Source organism: Ursus arctos, unplaced genomic scaffold, assembly GCF_023065955.2.
Source record: "Ursus arctos isolate Adak ecotype North America unplaced genomic scaffold, UrsArc2.0 scaffold_1, whole genome shotgun sequence".
In the NCBI taxonomy this organism is placed as follows: domain Eukaryota; kingdom Metazoa; phylum Chordata; class Mammalia; order Carnivora; family Ursidae; genus Ursus; species Ursus arctos.
This window is the reverse complement of record NW_026622763.1, coordinates 20,045,469-20,061,195: the sequence shown is the minus strand read 5'-3', so window position 1 is coordinate 20,061,195 and position 15,727 is coordinate 20,045,469. Positions and strand designations below refer to the sequence as shown.

The window sequence follows — 15,727 nt, the reverse complement described above, 5'->3', positions numbered from 1 at the left end:
ATTTGAAATTTTTATTTAAAGACCACTGACTTATCTGTTAATTGTTGATGTATTTGGATATGCTTCATTGATACTTAAAAAGAGTTCAAAAATACTATGACTCTTATTTACTCCATTGCAAGTCTAATGAGTAATTTCAAGGACACAGAAATTAATCATTGATCTTACAAAAATCTTGTAGCATAAGCACCGATATTTTCCAAGCATTCTCTGCATTGCATTGGTACATTGATGACTAGCTAATTGTAGACAGCCTTTTTTTTTAAACCCCTGTTCTCTGAAACATTTCAATACCATTTATTTTAAGCAACTTTCATTCAGATAGTCTATGGAACAACTAATGTTTCCTTATAAAATAAAACATCCTTTGAAACTACAGTGAAGGAACAGAGCTTTTGTCATTTTCTTTTCACATTTATAATTCAAGAACGTTTCTGAAGCTCATTTATTTTGGGTATTGATATCTACTCTCTATAATATTGGGATATGAAATTTCCACTTCAGTTTTTGTAATAACAGATCAAGCATTAATCGTGCATTAATCAAACCGCTGTTTACAAATTAGAGATTCAGACACCATCATCACTGGACTTTTTCAAGTGGATTTAAGGTGACAACCTAGAAATAAAAGCTTTCTTTTTATATTCTGTAAGTCATTTAGGAATTTTAAGTTTCTCTGTCTGTTGTAAGTTGGGTTACTTGGCTTATGTCATGTACCTCTCATGTTTATCCTTAGTACTTATCTCTCATAGAAGAATAATAGACAAATGTATTTTAAAATATTGATAGATGTGATTGGGTTAATAGCCAAAGTAAAGAAAGGCAATTTAGAAATTAGTTATTAGGATCTTCCTAACCCTTCTTATAGCAAGATTTGAATAAATCAATGGCTAACTTTTATTGCTCCTGTGAAAGTCTTTAAGAAGACTAATCAGGAAATGATAATGTTTTCGTTTCTACTGTTTTCATGGAATATAAACACACTTTTTCAGTTCTACTAATTTTGTAAAATTGCAAGGCACATACAAAATAGAGACTAGCCTAATGAACCCTCAGGTACTCATCACCCAATTTCAGCCATTGTTAACCCATGGCCAATTTTGTTTACCCATTTCTCCCACCCCCTATTATTTTGAAGCAAATCCCAGCTATCATTTCATCCATAAGTGGCAAAAATAATACTTTTTAAATTTTACTAAAATGTGATCTTCCACAATTCAATACCGTTAACATTTGCCTTATGCCTGCTGTTTAAAGGCTAGACACTGTACTATAGTGGTTATTAAAATGGGAAATTGGTACTCACAGACTTACAGTATAATGGGAATGGGGGAAGATAAGACAAGTATTCATTAATTTGGTCTACCTTGAGGATAACAAGTGTTGTTAAAGGATTAAAAATCAGTTCTTTTTAATACCTCTTAAAATGGGTATTTTATATTACAGTGTTAGCTGATATGAGTTATCAAGTTTTTAATCCTTTAATGCCACTGTGGTGACAAAATAAGAGGAGACTAACAAAGGTGTTAAATATTTTGAGCATTTAAATTTCATCATTGATGTAAATAATTTCTTGATAACACTTTTTCCTGGTGCATACACAGATTCAAAGGATGATTTTATGTGACATAGCTAGTTACTCAATACCTACCAGATATTTTTTCTTAGCTGTTTCTACTACTACAAAAGAGCCTGAAAGTCTCTAAGGCGATTTTTCTATTGAGGCTGATATTACACAAAATAACTTTCTCTAAAAGCATTTCTTTTTAGGGATGCCTGGGTGGCTCAGTTGGTTAAGTGTCCAGCTCTTGATTTTGGGTCAGGTCATGATCTCAGGGTTGTGAGATTGAGCCCTGCATCCGGCTTGGCACTGGGCATGGAGCTTGCTTAAGATTCTCTTTCTCCCTTTCCCTCTGCCTCCCCCCCAAAAAAATAAATAAGATAAAAGCATTTCCTTTTGCGTTACCTCTGAATTTTAAGATTTTTTTTTTTTAATTTTAAGATTGTTATCAGTGGAACACATAGAACTAATAGTATGTAGAGTAGACTCTTGGGTCCATGTCAGCCGGCCGTTAGGGAATGGGTTCCCCAGATAGCTAGGAGGGTCCGCGGGTCTGAGTAGTTCAGCTGGAAAAGGCACTTGACTGACCATGAAGCTGTTGCCACCCCTGAACCTACACAGATTGCGCTTTCCTCATCATTGCACATACAGTGACTCCTGTGAAATGTTAAAAATGTTGTTACTTTGGGGGAGCCTGGGTGGCTCAGTTGTTTAAGTGTCTGCCTTTGGCTCAGGGCGTGATCCCAGGGTCCTGGGATTGACCCCAACATCGGGCTCCCTGCTCCGCTGGGAACCTGCTTCTTCCTCTCCCACTCCCCCTGCTTGTATTCCCTCTCTCGCTGGCTCTCTCTCTGTCAAATAAATAAATAAAATCTTAAAAAAAAAATTATGTTTATATGTTGCCACAGTGACCTCTTGTGGGGAGAACATGACACTTTTTTTTTATTAACTCTGTCATTGTACAAATAGGTTTCAAACTGAAATTCAGACAGTGAATAAACAATTCCCATGTGAGCCATTCAAATTTTTGGAGCCAACTTTAAGACTCGAGTATTGTGAAGCATTGGCTATGCTTAGGGAAGCTGGAATCGAAATGGGAGATGAAGAAGATCTGAGGTTTGACTTTGTGATTTTTTTAAACTTTAGTAATTACATTTAAGATAAGAATGAATGAGTATATTAATGAATGATGATTTTTTCCACCCAACTGATAAACTTCAGTTTTATTAACTTCGGTATATAGTATGATGCTATTTTGTTTAATGTGTGATGTGAAATAAAATATTGTGTTTAATGTGGTTTGCCTGAGCTTTGATAGTTTTGTTTATAAACACCATTTTTGACCCTACCACACCCCCATATTTGTAACACTTTAAAGAATATATAGGGACTTTAGGCTGTGATTTTTATCATCTAATATCTTACCTCTCTTTCTAAAATCAGTGGTGTTAGGGTATACGGCAGTCTTAATCCATCCGCACACAGGATTAGGGCATAAAATTAATATCTCCAAAAATTATAAAAATAACTGTTCTTTATTTGTTATATAGTATTATGTTATCTAAATTCAGATCATATAACTTATAATTTTGAATAAATTATGTGGTTTAATAAATTACTATCTACGGTACTTATATTTTTCTCAGAGGTTCTTAAATTAAAATATTTAAGCCCTCACAATAATTTGTATGGCTATAGGATTGAAAGGAGTGGTTATTGTCTTTTTTACGGCTCTTTTTAAGCATATTTTGCTCAAAACCCTTTATTTTTGCTTAACAAAAGTATACATTTATGGTTTTAAGCATCTCCTTCAGTGCTAGATTACATTTTTAAGGCAAACTATAAATTCTATAATAATTTTAAGCTGAGCAATATTTTCTTAAGTATTTTGGCAGTTGTTCTTACCAAAGATAGAAGCTAAAGTAACAGCCTCTTAGCATAGAAACACTATTACATTGTAAAGACTTGAAAATACCAATTTTTGTTTTATAAACCTTTGATAAAGAGTAACAAAAGGAGAGATCATCTTGAAGTAGAACCACTTTAATGGCAAGAATAGCCTTTGTTGCTATAGTGAACTTTAATTATATATAATTGTAGGAAATTATTTCATCCATGTTATTTCTGAATCTATGAATTACTACATCTGTTTATTGTTTTATTTAAATATTTTTGAGCAGCAACTACTAAATGTTGTCACTGAACTTGCCTTTTAAAAAAGGAGCAGGATAGACAACTATGTATTTTTACCAAATTTTTTATCCTTTGAGAACCTCAAATAAGAGGGGCCTTATTAACTTAAAACTCTTTAGGTTGCTATTTGATCTTCAAACACCTAATTTCATGGGGGGTTTTGTTTTTGTCTTTGTTTTTGGTTTTCAGTACACCAAATGAAAAACTGTTGGGTCGTTTGGTAAAGGAAAAGGTAGGACTCTTGTGCATGCTGGATTTCTTTTTCTAAATTTGAAACATATTCTGGTACTAAAGAACAGTTGCAGGGGGAATAATCTTACAGAATGGTAAGATACGAGAACAAATTAAAAAACACAGGGAACAATATTTTTTTTTAATTCTTAGAAAAATAAAATATATTCAGACAGGCCTTGCTCAGTCAGTTTGATTAGCTCAGTATCCAATTTTTATACTAAGTTGTACTGAGGTCTTTCTGTGTCAGACTGTCAGATTAGTCAGAAACAATCAGATGATTTGAAATTATTTAGAAATGGGCTTCCTTGAGTACCCCTGATGACTCATGGGACTTGAAGGTGAGTGAGTTTCTTTTCGGCCTCTTTTGTGAAAGCTACTTTCCTATCTCATTTTCTAAAACTCCAAAGCAGATAAAAGCTGAACTTAGTGTGGTCTTCCAAGAAATTAAGAGAATTGTGTATGAATGAAAACAGTCCTTGAGCTCCTCCTGCTGGCTGCACTCAAAATTGACTGGGAAGCTAACCTATTTCTGAAACTGCAGTGTCGAGTTTATACTTACACCTTTAAAATGCTGTTTCAGCAGAACGGATTCCAGTTTGTCAGCTCTGTTGACATTCGCTCTACGCTTGAGTTTTAGCAGAAATGTTTAACATCAAAACAGTTGAAATGTGATTGGTTTCTTTGAAATTAAATCTAGGTCATATGGTAATTATTTCTTTGTAACAAAAATGACATAATTTCATGTTATTGTTATTTATCTCAATCATAGTCTGCATATGAAGAAAACTACCAAATTTCTTTTAGATGTCTGCACAAAAATTTAAATTATTGGGAAAATAATCAAGGTTTTTTTTGAAGATGAATATTGTAAAAGAGGTCCCTTTTCTTAAAGTAATTTATAGATTTAATGTCGTTTTTGTAAAACCCAAAGAGATTTAGGATAATTTAACAGAAGCTTAACAAATTGCATCTGAAAGAGTAAATGAATTCGACTGGCAAAGAAAAGAAATGAAATTCAAAGAAGTTTATTGCAACATAGTTTTCAATGGGGAAGAAATTGGAAAGAGATTACATGTCCAAAACAAAAAGAAGAAAACAAATATTTGAACTATGATTGAATAGTCGATAGCTCCCACAATTTAAGTATTGGAGAAATTTATATATAACATGATGGCAGAATACTATAGGATACAGTTATTACTTGAAAGAAGAATACTTATTGTATATACAGTATAATTATAGTAATTTGAAGAACAAAACTTATTCTTAAAAGGACAGTTGATTATCAAAATGTTAGCCTTTTTACTTTTGTTAAAATTTTTTAAAATTAATTTTAATCATTTTTTATAGTATGATACAGACTTTTATATTCTTGATAAATATCCACTGGCTGTAAGACCTTTCTATACCATGCCTGACCCAAGAAATCCTGTAAGTAATTTTATTTTAAGTAACTTGTTTTGGGGAAGAAGGAAAACTTTATTGTGACTATGTTAAATTGTACCATGGGAATAATGGTTTTCATCAGTAATTTGCAATTTTAATGGGCCATTGTTATATGTATTCTGTCAATTCAGGTCAAAATGATACCATGAAATGTGAATATTCTAAAAATTAGTCCCAAAACCTACATTAAAAATCATTTTCAAGGGTCAGTTTTTGAATATTTATGAGGAAGAAATGCCATATAAATAATAAATAGTATCATTGCTGGCAGATTTTAACACATCATATTATAGTTGACTTTGAACTAAGAAACAACATTCTGTTCTTAGAGTTCATCAATTTGTGTTTTGTGGCCTTTTACTGTTTTCCATTGCAGTGGTTCCCAAATTTCAGTGTGCATCAGAATCACTTGGGGGGGCTTTTTAAAACACAGATGACTGGGCCTCCTCACCAGACTTTCTGATTAGCTGATCTTGGGGGAGCTTGATAATTTGTATTTCTAACAAGTTCTGGGTAATACTGAGGCTACTGATCCAGGAATCATACTTTGAGAACCATTGGTTTATCCAAAGACAGGGAAAATAACTTAAAACCTGATACGGGAATAGGTTAAGCTATGGTAAATTAATGTTTCATTTACTTCTGTTAAAATAAAAAAAAATTTTTTTTAATTAAAAAGACTAACACCTGTTGATAATTTGAAGTTCCAAAAATGACCCAAAATCATATCACACCTGAAAATATTTCAGATGATAAAGTGAAATAAGAATCAGCACTACTTTACAAGTTAGAAAATGGTACTCTGATTTGTTATTGGAAGGTGTAGAAGAAGGGGAGCATAGAATGCGAAGAGGGAAGGAAGAAGTTATAATTGAGCTCTCACTAGTTTAACCTTGTTTTAGAGAAACAGTTGTGTTTATTGGAGCAGATTGCATCATTAATTGTAGGGAAAAATGGACTTGTTCTTCGTGCAAACGAGATTTTTTTTTCTCATGAGTAATGGCAATAGAATGACAGTCACTTGAAGAGTGTGCTTGTGTATTTGCTTTTCCCTGAAGAGACAATCCAACTCATACGATATGTTCATGAGAGGAGAAGAAATACTATCAGGAGCTCAAAGAATACATGATCCTCAGTTGCTGACAGAGCGAGCCTTACATCATGGAATTGGTAAACAACTTAAATATATTTGGGATAGTAATGTATATTGTGAGAACAACACATTTTAAACCTTTTAAAGACTTCTCAGAAACATCATCATTTGTTTTAATCTTTATTGAACAGTAAATGCTTTTGTACCTTCTTTTTTTTAAGCTACCAAGTAAGATGATACATTATGTTTGATATTTAACTTTGTTTTTGTTTTTTTCTAGATTTGGAGAAAATTAAGGCATACATTGATTCCTTCCGCTTTGGAGCCCCTCCTCATGCCGGCGGAGGCATTGGTAATATTTTTTTAATATTATGACAATATATTTCCAACCCAGATTTCATTCAGTTCTAACTAAATTTCTTCAGCATTAGACTCCAAAAACTAAATTTTGTATATTGTTACTGCTTAAAAATAAGTCCATGCATGCTAAGTGTAGTACAAATTTGAATTATAACAAATTTTTAAGTGAGTTGTGACTAAATGAAAATTTGATTTCCAGGGAACAAAATGAACAGCTAATTTGTGTGTTCTAAAATATTGTAATACATTTCTAGCCATTTTTTTCCTCTGAAGAGTTTAGAAGCAAAACACTTTATAAATTGAGTATCCTGTTTTCTCTCTGCATCCATGAGTTCATTCTAATTAGCCCAAATTAAAGCTCTCCCTCAAGTTAGCTCAGATTGCTGCTAAACTTTTTGTTGTAATATAACATTTCATTGACTTTTAGGGCTGCTTCTAGAGTATATGTAAGATACCACTCTGTGACTTAAAAAGGGTAAGGAGTGCCTGGCTGGCTCAGTTAGTGCAGCATGCAGCTCTTGGTCTCAGGGTTGTGAGTTCGAGCACCATAATGGGTGTAGAGATTTCTTAAAAAAATAAATCTTTTAAAAATAAATAAATAAAAGGGTAAATGTTTAGCTCAGTTTTGGATGTCCATATCAGAGACTCTTAAAAGAATTCTGAGTTTATAGTTTTGTTAAAATTTTTGTTTATTGTTTGTTTTGGGGGGGGTTGGTGAATAGGTAATACTTTAAAATTTATCAAATTAAAAGGGTATGGAAGAGTGTGTATACACCTCCCTATAGGAAACTATTGTTTCTAGTTTTCTTCTTACCTTTGCAAAAATAATCTTTGCATATGCAAAAATATACACTTTTAAAAATACAATTTTTATCAAATTGTAGCATACTATATAAATTGTTCAATACCTTGCATTTTTCACTTACTGTATTTTGTAACCTGTTCCTTATCACTTCTTAAAGACTTTTTCAGTCTCTTTTTAACACTACATAGAATTAATCCATTGAAAGGGTACACCATAATCTTGTTAACCAGCTTCTTACTGATGGACATGTGGATTGATACCAGCCTTTTGTTATCACAAACAGTGCTACATTGGATATATAGTTTAATTTTTAATGGGAGAGTGACAACTATTTTCTCTTAAAGTATTCAGTAATGTGTATTTTGTCTATTTTGCAAACTTTTGTGACTGACAATGTAAATTTTAATCATACTTGTGAAGGACATTTGAATGGTTATCAGATACTACTCATTTTTTGGTAATTAATGATTGAAGGGAAGATGGGATATGGTGTTTTTATTTTAAGATTAATATTAGATTATTATAATAAAGGTTCAAATATATGCAGATTTTTTGGGTAAGGAATAGCAATAAAAATGTTAATTGTCTTATTTTTATTTCTGTTTTAGAAGTTAAATGCATTCCTTTAAAATTAAGTCATTGCTATGTAAAAATATTCTTTGACCTTGCCTTTTTTCTGTGATACATGTCTTATGCAACTTGGGTAAAATAGATAAATTGCAACACGAAGCTTCATTTGCTAGTTCTGCTGTTTCTTAGGTGGTATTTGATCTTAATTTTTGCCAGTAATACAATATTTAAGTCACAAGTCAAAATCAGTCTCTTCTGCACTTAGAACATTTACAATAATGTATCCTAGAATCTTTTAGTTTAGGAACCACCATGTTACATATCTATTGAATTACAGTATATTTTTGGTATTTCCATTAATAAATTTCCTTGAACAAGTTTATGACTCTTAATTTGATTGCCTGGACTGCATAATTAAGATTCTGGTCCCATGGGGTGCCTAGGTGGCTCAGTCGTTAAGCGTCTGCGTTCGGCTCAGGGCATGATCCCAGAGTCCTGGGATTGAGCCCCACATTAGGCTTCTCCACTGGGAGCCTGCTTCTTCCTCTCCCACTCCCCCTGCCTGTGTTCCCTCTCTGGCTGGCTGTCTCTCTCTCTGTCAAATAAATAAAATCTTTAAAAAAAAAAAAAGATTCTGGTCCCATTTGAAAACACATAGGCAAACATGTATATATATGCTGTATATATACTTTTTTTTTCCTAAAGAGAGGGCTTGAGGGGGGAGAGAGAGAGAATCTTAAACAGGCTCCGTGCCCAGCACCTGAGCCCGATGTGGGGCTTGATCTCACAACCCTGAGATCACGACCTGAGCCAGCATCAAAAGTTGGACACTTAATGGACTGGGCCACCCAGACGCCCCACATATAGACTTATAAAATGGCTTTTTTGTGTTTGTTTAAATCGTAAGTTTTGGATGTTTACAAGATTTTTGTAGTTCACAGAATCCAGACAACTTAAGGATATCTCATTTAGTCCTTCCCACATACAGCATCATTTCAATTTTTCTATTTCTGAATCAGACCCAAAACAGTCCATTTTATCTTATTTTACTTTATTTTATAGCGAGACTATGCATAGGGGCACAAGGGCGGGGTGGGAGGGGCAAAGGGAAAGGGAAAGAGAATCCTAAGCAGGCTCCACGCCCAGCACAGAGCCCAACTCAGGGCATGATCCTACAACTCTGAGACCATGACCTGAGCAGAAATCAAGAATCAGATTCTCAACCAACTAAGCCACCCAGGTGTTCCATTTTAAATAAACTCAAAATAATAGAAGTATTTTGTTGACTAGTAATACTGTGTTGGTAGTTTCAATAAGTAAGACCCTGAAAGGTTTTCAAAAAAGGAATTAATGATTATTTTGTTTTCCCCAGGGCTGGAACGAGTGACGATGCTGTTTTTGGGATTGCACAATGTTCGTCAGACCTCAATGTTCCCCCGTGATCCCAAACGACTCACTCCCTAAAGAAAGCTGTGCTTTTTTTTATTCTTTCCAGTAACCTGCTATTGATCAGGCTATCCCTTAGCTACTTAAAATATGCAATGGAGTAAATGTCTTATCTAAAGTGCCACAGTTACTTTGGATTAATTCACTATAGGTTACTTTAAAAGAAAAAGATTTTTATAACTTTAGACATGCTTTAGTAGGAAATAGTTGAACATTTTAATGAAAATTTCATATGGTTATGTTAAAAATTCATATTGCATTACTATAATAAATGTTAACAATTTTAAACAGTTCAGATTGTGTAAGTTTTTTTTTCCTTTTCTATATTATAGTGGCTATGATGTCTTAAATTTTCAATATTTGAGCTTATTTTTTTAAATTCTGACATTGAAATAAGGACAATTTTAGGGAAGTATCTGAGGTTTTAATGAATGTATAATTGGCATATCGTGGAAAATTAGGCAGAAAGTATCAATTCTTTAAAGTTGTGCCCAGAAATCATGTAAAGCAGGTGGGAATACTGGTTAGAAGATATTCAATATAATGCTGCATTAAATTGTTAAATTCTAACTTGAATTTCAATAAAATTTTGAAGCTAGTCATGGTTGTCTTTGTGTAACTTCATGGCAGTCTGATTTTGTAACTGGTTCTTGACATTTATAATTTGGAAAAAGAAAAAGTACACAACTAGCTTATGTAAATGCCTAAAAACAAATGAAAGCTGATATATTCATAACATGTATTCATATCGAGATAATAAGTTCAGATGGGTATAAGAGGATAGAATTCTTAAAGCTGAAAGCTTGGGTTGCTTAATAGTTTATTCCACATAGATTTAAAAATATTGCAGAATTTTATTTGACTTTTAACTGGTACTAATATTTAGTGAATGTCACTAAAATGCACTCTCATTTTCCCTACCAAAAAGAAACTTTTGTGTAAGAATTACAATTAGGAACACTTTCCCTCTAGATGGTTGATGCTAATGTTAATTTTACAGGGAACCACATGTAATGGGCAGAAACAAAACTGAGATATTTTCCTACAGGAAAAGAAAAAATAATATAGAAAAATAGGGAGGTCAGAAAGGTAGGACATTGCCCCTGGACCGTGAACATCTGCCCATTACTTTGGAAAGTTAATTTAATTCACCATCTAGATTATAAACCTCTGTGAAAGTAGAGACTCAATTTTTATATCTTTCCTTCATATTCTACAGACTATCTTGAGTATAGTAGGCACTCCAAAACTATTTAATAAATTTAAGCTACACCAAGAATAAGTGGACTACTAACCATCTTTTTCTGTATTAATTCCCAGGCCCTAAAATAAAATAGCCTAAAGCTATTCTCAAATTCATAGAATCATAGCTTCTTTCAAAATAAAGACTTAGAATAAAGTTTTAGAATGATATGATTTGTTTTTCAAGATTTTGTTTATTTATTAGAGAGAGAGCCAGAGAGCATGAGCGAGGGGGTGAGGGGCACAGTGGTTGGCAGAGGGAGGAGAAGCAGGCTCCTCGCAAAGCAGGGAGCCCCATGTGGGACTCAATCGCAATACCCTGGAATCAAGACCTGAGCCAAAGGCAGACACTTAACCTACTGAACAACCCAGGTGTCCCTGATATGATCTTTTTTATCTAATTTTTTTATTATGAAGTATTCCAAACATGCCAACCAGATTAGATCATGATAAAAAGGTCATCCCTGTACTTGCCACCCAGCTTTATCAAATTTTCACGTGGTCATATTTGCTTTCAAATACTTTATTTTTTTAGGGGAAAAGACATTGTGGAAACTTGTTAAGGTGTTCCTGTGTACCCACACTGATCCTATTCTTTTCTATGCTAGTGGTGACTATTATGTGAATTCAGTGGTTTTTTATTCCTTTTCATGTTTTTATATTTTAACTAAATACTTATCTATTAACTTTACCTAGTATTGTTGTGCAGATTTATTTGATATATTCTGGGATTTTGATAGAATTACCATAAATCCGTAGAATAATCTGAAAGACATGGAATTTTCTTCTCTTTAGTTTTCCAGTGAATGAACATTATATATCCCTTCATTCTTCGTACTTTTTAATTGTAAAATATATTGGTACTCAAACTATCTTTGAAAATTGTTTTTTAATTTTTAGTTTATGCTAGAGTACCTTACTACTTTTTTTTCTATTGGGAATGGGATCTTTCTTCCAAAATTTTTAAGTTGTGTGCTCCTAAGGCATAAGAACACTATCAGTTACCAGTTTTTATATGTTTGTGTGTGCAGCAACATACTTGAACTTTTAGTTCTATAGTTTGTATTGAGTGTTTTGTATTTTCAAAGTAGACAGATGTGAAGAAGGGTAGCACAGGAGTGAAAGGTATGTATTCTGTGGCTATACTGCCTGGATTCACATCCTGATTTTGCTGTTCACTAGCTGTATATAACCTTGGGTAATTTGCTTATCCTCAACTTTCCTCATTTGCATAATCCTATCTCATGGGACTTTTGTGGGGTTTTAAAAGCGTGAAACCCTTAGAACAGTGCTTGGTATCTAGAGTAGTGTCTGGCAGATAAGCAGTTTTGTCTCTTCTGTCTTATTCTTATGTTATTGCATTAGTTGAGCCCTCAAGTAGAAGGTTGAATGAAAGCGGTGATGGGGCCATCTTTTTCTTGGTTGTAATTTAATTTAAATACTGTAAAGTCTCAAGATTAAGTGTGGTATTTTCTGTAGATTTTTAATAGATGCCTTTTGTCAGGTTAATGAAGATTCCATTTGTTAAGAGTTTCTATTATGAATGTTGAATTTGTCAAAAACTTTTCTGTATTTGCTGCAATTTTTTTTCTTTTAGTTTTGAATATGGTAGATTACAGTAATAGAAATTTCTGATATTTTTCTGGAATAAATAGTATTTGATCCCTACATACTACTTTATGTATGTATGTACTACTGAATTCAATTTGCTAATATATACAATAAAATTCACTCACCTTAAGTGTGTCATTTTGATTAATTTGGGTAATTTTATACAGTGAAGTAAGCTGTACCATAATCAAACTGCAGAACACTTTCATTGCCCCAGCAAGTTCCTAGTACATCTTTCTAGACAGTCTCCACCTCTGGCGACTAAAGATCTATTTTAATTACAGTTTTTTGCCTTTTCTAAAGAGTTCCATATAAATGGAACAATATAATAGTCTTCTGTGCTTGATTTCTTTCTTTAAGCATTATGTTTTTGAGATTCATCCATGTTGTGTGTATTAATTGTATTTTTTTTTCTTTTTAGAGAGGAAGAGGGGGAGAGAATCTTAAGCAGGCTCCACAACCCAGTGTGGAGCCCAAATTGGGGCTCAATCTCACAACCCTGAGATCATGACCTGAGCCATTACTGTGACCTGAGCCGAAATCAAGAGTCGGACGTTCAACCAACTGAGCCACCCAGGTGCCCCAGTACGTTTCTTTTTATTGAGGAGTAGTATTCCATAGAATAGATATTTCATAGTTTACTTACCCGTTCAGTTGATGGACATATAAGTGGTGTCCGGATTTTAATCTATAATAAATAATGCCCCTATGAACCTTGGAAGTCTGTGTAGACATGTTTTCATTTCTATTAGGTAGATACTTAGGAGTGAAATTTCTGAGTAATATGAGAAGTGTATGTTTAACTTTGTAAGATACTGCCAATCTGTTTTCCAAAGTAGTTGTGCCATTTTGCATTTCTGTTAGCAGGGAATGAAAATTTAAGCTGCTCCACATCATCACCAACACTTAGAAATGTCAGGCTTTTTAATTTTAACTGTTGTAGTGATTGGTAGTAGTATCTCACTGTGGCTATAATTTGCATTTCCCTACTGATTAATGATGTTAAGCATCTTTTCATGTGTTTATTGGCTGTATCGATATCTTTGTGGAAGTGTCTTCATATCTTTTGCCCATTTCTTTTATTGGGTTCATTGTCTTCTACTTGAGTTAGAAGAACTCTAGATATTCTGAATATGAGCCCTCTGACAGAGGTATGTTTGGCAGCTAGTTTCTTCCAGTCTGTGGCTTGCCTTTTTTTTTCATAACTGCCTTTCAAAGAGCAAAAGTTTTTAATTTTATGGTTGTGCTTGTGATCTGTTTAAGAAATCTCTGCCTCAGCCAGTATCACAAGTGTTTTATGTTTTCTTCTATAATTTCAGTAGTTTGAGCTCTTACATTTAGGTTATGATCCATTTTGAGTTAACTGTATATGGTATTTCTAAGGGTCTTCCCCCACCCCGACCCCACCATACTGATATTTAGTTGATTCAGCACCATTTGTTGAAAAGACTATCCTTTCCCTGTAGAATTACCTTAGCACCTTTGTAGAAAAGAGTTGACTGTATAGGTATGGGTCTATTTCTAAACTCTGTTCTATTCCATTGATCCATATTGTCTATTTTTTTTTAAGATTTTATTTATTTATTTGACAGAGAGAGACAGCCAGCGAGAGAGGGAACACAAGCAGGGGGAGTGGGAGAGGAAGAGGCAGGCTTCCAGCGGAGGAGCCTGATGCGGGGCTCGATCCTCGAACGCTGGGATCACGCCCTGAGCCGAAGGCAGACGCTTAATGACTGCGCCACCCAGGCACTCCCATATTGTCTGTTCTTGCACCAATAGTTTCTTTTGACTTTGATTGTATTGATACTATAGATCAGTTTGAGGAGAATTGCCGTCTTAACAGTGTGAGTCTTCCAATCCATGAATATGAAATATCATCCCATTTATTTTTGGGTCTTCAATTTCCCCTTGCAATCTTTATTGTAGTTTTTGGTGTTCCGTGTCCTAGTTCATCGCATCTCTTTGTAAATCTGTGTACTACTGGAAAGGATGTATATGCTGTCCTTGTTGAGTACACTGATAGAAATAGTGTTGATAGTGTTGTTCAGAACTTGCATCTTTGCTGGGTGTTTTATCTAGTTCTATGAGTCGCAGAAATTTTGGAATTGTCTATTTCTTCTTTTAATTCTTTAAAATTTTGGTTCGAGTATTTAGAAGCTCTTTGTATATGTTATTAGGCATACAATACTATGATGATTTTTGCATATTCCTGATGAATTGACCCTTTTATCTGATGAAATGTCCCTTTATAACTCTAGTAATGCTCTCTCTTAAAATCTGTTTTATCTAATCTTAATATGGCTGTTAATATCTTCTTGTGCTTATTGTTTGCACATATCTTTTTTTATCATTTACCTTCAGCCCACCTGTATTTGTGTTTAGTGGGTTTCTTACAGACAGCATATAGTTGGGTCTCGTTTATACATTCTAACAATCTCTACCTTTTAATTGGAAAGTTTATCCCAAAAGATTTAATATAATATGGTAATATGGGATTTAATGTTTATATGATTAGATTTGTATCTACCATTTGATGTTTCCTACTTGCCTCTTCTGTTTTTTGTTCCTGTTTTTCTGCTTGTCTTTTTTTTTAACGACTTTAAATATTTTTTAGTATTTCACTTTCCTATTTGTATTTTAATTGAACTTCTTTGTATTGTTTTTTAGTGGTTGCTCTAGAGACTATAATGTACATTCTTAACCTTTATAGTCCACTTATATTTACTATTTTATATTTAAGGATTTTATGTCTCTGTTTATAGCCATTGATTTCTCTTTTATATTTTTTCTCCAGTTTGGATATTGATGGCATATCAGCCTCTGATTTTTGAAAAGATTTATTTGAGGGGTGCCTGGGTGGCTCAGCTGGTCAAGTGTCTGACTTGATTTTGGCTTAGGTCATGATCTCAGGGTCATGAGATCGAGCTCCCAGTCAGGCTCTGCACTCAGTGTGAAGTCTGCTTGAGATTCTCTTTCCCTCTCCTCCTGCCCCTCCCCGTGCTCATGCTGTCTCTAAATAAATAAGTAAATACATAAATAAAATCTTTTAAAAAAAGAAAGAAAATGTTTGAGATAGAAAGTTTTATATTGGGATAAGGTTCACAGTATTCTCTTAGGGTTTTAAAAAAATTTAACTTCATCTTCTTTTATCTTTTTTCTCTTTCTT

General features: G+C 33.6%; 1 protein-coding gene across 2 annotated transcripts in view; it reads left to right on the top strand.

The window, feature by feature from the left end:
- Positions 1-10,306, top strand: part of DARS1 (aspartyl-tRNA synthetase 1) — a 58,046-nt gene extending 47,740 nt beyond the window's left edge. For both annotated transcript variants that reach the window (XM_026510069.4, XM_048214541.2), the window contains exons 11-16: positions 2,531-2,677; positions 3,944-3,986; positions 5,339-5,419; positions 6,493-6,604; positions 6,808-6,879; positions 9,635-10,306. In XM_026510069.4, coding sequence (XP_026365854.1) covers positions 2,531-2,677; positions 3,944-3,986; positions 5,339-5,419; positions 6,493-6,604; positions 6,808-6,879; positions 9,635-9,726 — 547 coding nt within the window. In that variant the 3' untranslated portion in view covers positions 9,727-10,306. The remainder of the gene's footprint in view (positions 1-2,530; positions 2,678-3,943; positions 3,987-5,338; positions 5,420-6,492; positions 6,605-6,807; positions 6,880-9,634) is intronic.
- Positions 10,307-15,727: the final 5,421 nt, after the last annotated feature.